The following is a 6,251-nucleotide window of genomic DNA, read 5'->3' as shown; positions in this document are numbered from 1 at the left end:
GGGGGAAGCCTGCCCTAGCTAACTAATAATGATATTCACAGAACAGACAGGGAGACTCCCAAGTTCCCAAGAGGTCTCTTCAGGTTTACTCACCCCTAGCCATCTTGCTCCTTTATTGGCCGCCTGTTGGATCTGGACTCTTTTGAGGGTGACATGGTAAACAGCTCCTTCCTCTACCTCTTCACCCCAGTCCTGAATTGAGCTCTGCCAGGGAAGGGATAAAGAGAAAGAAAAAGTTTTGTTTTTGTTTTTCCTCTCGGCTAACCACAATCTATCCCAGCTGTTTCGCTGCTTACAGCAGCACTCGGGGCACAAGATGGGCTGTACAGAATAAATATTAGTACCGTCAGACCAATACAAGACACATTCGGACGGAGGGAATGCTGAGATTTTTCTTGGCCCACAGCCCTTCCCTGTGGTATCAGGATCCCCGGATTTTCCATTTAGTTTTTTCCTCAATTCGCTCACATATCTTAGTTGCCGTGGTGGTGTTTAAGGGCCAACACCCCACCCACCCCCCCTTAAGTTTTTCTCTTTTTTCCATAAAGAAACAGTGGCTTGGTCTTGATTAACCTCCCCTCCGCTACCCCCGCCCCCCCTCACACACACACATCAAATAAAAGGAAAAATAATTCACTTATCTAAAAAGTTTACACTTGCATAAGAGGCTCGGTTATTTGAGCAAACTACATTTTCAACTCAGACACAAACAAGGGTTCAAAAGGCGAAGTCCTCTGCTTGGGAAGTGGCATGCTGCAAATGTCTTTTTCTTCCCTGTGTCCAATCCAAAAAGTTAGTGGGGGTGGAAAGTTTTATTTCCGTAAAATAATCTGGCCAGCGCAGGAAAAGCAGCACATCAGCATGCCCTTTCAATCCTTGCACTCTGGGCAGCGACCCCCTGCTTCCCCGTAGACAGACCTAAGGTCTGTGTTAAAGAGCCGCTGGGAAGCGCTCCGCGGCTCGGCCACACGAACGATTCTTTTCCCTTTAAAAGTTGTCCTCTCCTGCCGGGCATCTGTCCCACGCGCTCGAAAGGCAGGGCCTGGGGGAGTAAAGTTTAAAGGCGTACAAAGCAAAGCGAGAAAGCCGTAGCGCACGAGCATGGGATCCCATGGCTCCGTCCACCCCGAGGGAATCCAAACCCCTGGCAGGGAAAGCGGGCGATTGGGTCCCCACCAGAGAAGCCTGGGGAGAAGTCAGGAACGGTCGGTCGTTACCATTTTAGCTTCCCACAGCAATCTCATGCTCAGTTTTCTCTTCGGTACGCGGACGCTGCATGATGCGCCCTGCTTCGCGGCGACCGCAGGCTCCGCTCGGCTCCCCCGCGGCGCCGCCGGCCACTGGCCTGCCCCGCCGCCGCGCACAGAGCCGCGCTGCGCTGCCGCCGCGGGCGCGGGACCGGCCACAAAGGAGCGCGGCGAGCGGGCGAGCCTGCGAGCCGGCCGGCCGGACGGGGCCCGCCAGGGCGCAGCAGACTCCTCCCCACGCCACTCCGTGATGTCAGGCTTTCCTGTTTGTGCTTGTGCGCGCTCGCTTGCTTCAATTCCATATGTCAAGTTAGCGTGAAATCAGCTCTCCAGCGCGGAAGGTGCTCTGGAGACGGCCCCGTTCAACTTGATCACGTTTCCCTGCTGCTCACCAGTGCCCAAACCGAACCCAGCGTGGCCTGGCGGGGCTCTGTGTGTGTCTCCGGCCTTTGCAAAGAAACAAAGCGGGGTGGGGAGGGCTAAAAGGATGGGAGGAGAGTTTGGGGTGGGGTGGGGGATGCCTGTTATCTGCCTATTAGCTATTGGATTGAGAATAGCTATCTCAGAGTCACCCCAGGGAGACGCCATCCATGCAGAACAGCAATAGTAGAAGCCCAGAATGTTTTCCATAAGGGCAAAAAGAAAAAGAAATGGGTACGCAGACAACGGATATTCCCCAAACAGTGTCCAGGGGCTGGACCTTGTCCTGTATCTGCACACTACCAACAGGAAGTACTCTGAACTTCTCTCTGCCCCTCATCACGATAGAGCGGGCTCACGCATCTGGGTGGGGAGGGGACAGGACAAAGGCAGGAAAGCGGTTTGCTGGGAAAGAGGGCCATCTGTGACCCTCGAAGCCCTGTGCCTCTTTATGAAGCGCCAAACAGCTCATGAGGAGAGTGGCAGAAATGGAGCTGTAGCACAGTCGTAGACGCCAATGCTGTCAGGACACAAGACGGCTACTTTTCCCCCTGGATCCAGTTTTAATCAATCAACAGCAAAGAAAAAACCTGATAATGTCATCAAACTGTACACACCAAATTTTCACGTGCCAAGTTGGATTACATTATCAGCTGGTACCGCATTCGCTGTTGATTTATAGAGACATGTCATGTTCTGTTCATGTCTTTCCTTCCTTTCTATTTTTTAAGCATTCTCCCCTCAATGAATGTAATCACTTTTAAGTTTAAAAAAAAAAAAGAAAAAACCCTCAACTGATTACCATGCTGAGGCATAGGGCAGAGTTTTAGTTAATAATAAATGTATCATGCACTGAATAGTTAGAACATCAACTCTATTCAGATGCTCCCAGGAGAACGGAATAAAGGAGGATGGCGAGAGCTCATCACGAGCCATAGAGGGATCTTTTGTCCTAAGAACCCCTTCAAGTCCTTCAGTGAGGTTCCCCTCATGCAGCCAGACACTTCTGGGCTCTTCTGACCAATGTGAGTGGTTGCTACAGTGATTTGAAACACACAGATAAGGCACACAGACAAGATTCTCCTGGGGCAGGGTGTCCCCAGGAGTGGACCACAAACCTGTGGAGGGTTGGTACGTTATTCTCACAGGCCCCAGACTCTCCCCGAAGGCTCATGCAGGGACCTCCAAAAGCCACCACATGCACCTGAGGACAGAGCAGCGACTCTCAGATGGATTTCACCTCCACTGCAACCTAACCTGGAGCTCTAGATTGGGGGATTATGAAAATATTACCTCTTCAGGGATAGCAAACCATATCTTCTTCTTCTTTTTTTTTGTCAACCACATTCCTCCCATAAAGTCTTCCTGAACATGGCAGCCTATAACTCACTAGTCCCTCTTCGATTTCAGATCTCACCTCTCCTCTCTGCCCCAGGAGGGCCCAGGTGGACCACCTGGTGTGCAATGGGAAAGGAAGAGGCTTCACAGGCAGGCACATCCAGCTTCAAATCCACAGGTTCAGTAAGGCTGAACTCCTCTTCTGTAAAAGGGATGCATACCTACCTTGTAGGTATCACTGGGTGCCCGCTTTACTGACACAACCACTGAAGACAAACGTGTGCATAAGCAAATGTGGTGAAGAGAGCTAATGGTCCCTGGCTATCAAAAGATATAGCGTCTGGGGTCTTAAAGGCTTGAAGATAAACAAGCGTCCATCCAGCTGAGAGCATCAAAGCCCACATGCAAGAAGCACACCAGCCTGTCTGACCACGAGGTGCAGAAGGGACCAGTTATCATACATCAAAGAACTAAAAATCAGATTAGTGGGTGCCCGCCTTCCTGACAGGATCACTGACGACAAAGGTGTGCATAAGCAAAGGAGGTGAAGAAAGCTGATGGGGCCTGGCTATCAAAAGATATAGCGTCTGGGGTCTTAAAGGCTTGAAGATAAACAAGCGGCCAACTAGCTCAGAATCAACAAAGCCCACGTGGAAGAAACACACCAACATGTGTGACCACGAGCTGTAGAAGGGATCGGGTGTCAGGCATCAAGGAACAAGAAATCATGTCATTGTAAAGGTGGGTGAGTACAGAGTGGAGACTCAGAGTCCATCGGTAGGCAACCGAACACCCCCCTGCTGAGGGGATGTGGGGAGGAGACAAGCTAATCAGGGTGCACGGTAGCAGCGATGAACCATATAACTTTCCTCTAGCTCTTAAATGCTTCCCCCCACCCCCAATATCATGGTCCCACTTCTGCCCTGCAAATCTGGCTAGACCAGAGGATGTACATTGATACAGATGGCAACTTGAAACACAGGGAATCCAGGACGGATGACTCCTTCAGGACCAGTGGTGAGAGGGGCGATCCCTGGAGGGTGGGGGGAATGTGGAATGGAAGTGGGTAACCAATTACAAGAATCTAGGTATGGCCTCCTCCCTGGGGGATGGACAACAGAGAAGAGGGTGGAGGGAGACGTCGGACAGTGTAACTTATGACAAAACTATAATAATTTATGAATTATGAAGGGTTCATGGGGGAGGGGGGAGTGAGGAGGGAGGGGGGAAATGGACAAATGATATTAAGGGCTAAAGTGGAAAGCAGCTGTTTTGAGATTGATGAGGGCAACAAATGTACATATGTGCTTGACATAATGGATGGATGGATGGACTGTGATGGGAATTGTAAGAGCCCAATAAAATAATTTTTAAAAAAAAGGATGATCCTTTGTGGCACTAAGGATCCTTTATTGCCTTACTTTTTTTTAAGGTTCAGAAAAGATCTACAGTTACAACATTAGGATATTGCTAGGAAGAGATGGATGCAGCTGTATGTGGTGGACACTATGATAACAGGAGGAGCCTAAGGAGTCCTGGTGGCATAGTGGTTACGCATTGCCTTGCTAACTGTAAGTTCAGTTAGTTCAAAACCACCAGCTGTTCATGGGAGAAGGATGGGACTTTCTACTCCCATGAGGTGTTACAGTCTCAGAAACCCCCAGGGGCAGCCCTACAGGGTCACTATTGGCACAAACTCAATGGCAGTGAGCGATGAATTAATAACAAAGAGTCAGGAAGGGAAAAACACAAATAAGTCTTCAGGAATTGTTGGATTACCAATTGGAATATTTCAACAAGATGATGAAGGAAGCACTCGTCTATGCCAGGAAATCTGGAAGACAGCTACTTGACCAGCTAACTGGAAAAGATCCATATTTGCTCAAACTATAGAACAATATCACTAATATCACATACAAGTAAACTTTTGCTGAAATTCATCCAACAAAGGTTGCAGCAGTACATTGACAAGGAGCTACCAGGCATTCAGGCCGGATTCAGAAGAAGATGTGGAATAAGAAATATCACTGCTGATATCAATGGATCCTGGCTGAAAACAGAGAATACTAGAAAGATGTTTATTGTGCTTAATTGATTATGCCAAGGCATTCCACTATGTGGACCACAATACACCATAAAAAACTATGGATAGCTTTGAGAAGAATAGCCAATGAGGAACGCTTCATTGTCCTCATGTGGAACTTATACACAGATCAAGAGTCAGTTGTGCAAACAGAACATGGGCATACTACATGGCTGAACATCAGGACAGGTGAGTCTCAAGGTTGCATCCTCTCACCATACTTACTCAATCTGCTTGTAGAGCACATCATCAGAGAAGCTGGATTCTATGAAAAAGAATGCATCATCAGCATTAAGAAAGGCTTATTAACCTGAAATATACAAATGACACAACCTTGCTTGCAGAGAGTGAGGAGGACTGGAAGCACTTGCCGATGAAGATAAAAGATTGCAGCCTTTAGAATGGATGATGGCTCAAAGTAAACAAGAATAAAATCTTGACAACTGGACCAATAGGTAACATTATGATAAACAGAAAAACATTGAAGTTGTCTTGCTTGAATCCACAATCAATGCTCATGGAAGCAGCAGTCAAAAGATCGAACTAACATATTGTATTGGATAAATCTGCTGAACAAGACCTCTTTAAAGTGTTAAAAAAGCAAGGATGTTACTTTGAGTACTAAGGTGAGTCTGACTTAAGTCAAGGTCGTTTTAATGGCCTCATATGCATGTGAAAGTTGGACACTGAATAATGAAGGCTGAAGAATAATTGATGCATTTGAATTAGGGTGCTGGTGAAGAACACCGAAAGTACCATGGACTGCCAAAAGAACAAACAAATCTGTCTTCAAAGAAATACAGCCAGAGTCAGTTCTGCCAAAGGCACTATATAAGTTTAATGCAATCCCGATACAATTACCCTCATCTTTCTTCAAAGAAATGGAAAAACTGATTACCAACTTCATATAGAGCGGGAAGAAGCCAGAATTAGCAGAGATCTCCTCAAGAAAAAGGACACAGTGGGAGGGCTTGCTTTACCTAACTTTAGTACATATTATATAGCCTCAGTTGTCAAAATCACATGGTATTGGTACAATAACAGATATTCAGAACAATGGAAAACATCTGAAAACCCAGAAATAAAATCATCAGCATACAGACAACTGATCTTTGATAAGGGCCCCAAAAATATCAAATGGGAAGCAGATGCCCTCTTTAACA

General features: G+C 47.3%; 1 protein-coding gene across 2 annotated transcripts in view; it reads right to left on the bottom strand.

Moving 5' to 3' along the window:
- The window catches only part of RGL1 (ral guanine nucleotide dissociation stimulator like 1), a 362,525-nt gene that overhangs the window by 155,320 nt on the left and 200,954 nt on the right, over positions 1–6,251 (bottom strand). Inside the window, exons 1-2 of one of the 2 annotated variants that reach the window (XM_004706678.4) lie at positions 1,218–1,309; positions 94–204 (exon numbers count right to left, since the gene is read on the bottom strand). In XM_004706678.4, coding sequence (XP_004706735.1) covers positions 94–204; positions 1,218–1,244 — 138 coding nt within the window. In that variant the 5' untranslated portion in view covers positions 1,245–1,309. Of the gene's footprint in view, positions 1–93; positions 205–1,217; positions 1,310–6,251 lie in introns of those variants that run through there. The other variant, XM_045297937.1, reaches the window with a different exon arrangement.

Source organism: Echinops telfairi, unplaced genomic scaffold (assembly GCF_000313985.2).
Source record: "Echinops telfairi isolate 266 unplaced genomic scaffold, ASM31398v2 ScPeMD7_7424;HRSCAF=8462, whole genome shotgun sequence".
Taxonomy (NCBI): domain Eukaryota; kingdom Metazoa; phylum Chordata; class Mammalia; order Afrosoricida; family Tenrecidae; genus Echinops; species Echinops telfairi.
The sequence above is the reverse complement of the archived record's forward strand: the minus strand, read 5'-3'. Positions and strand labels throughout refer to the sequence as shown.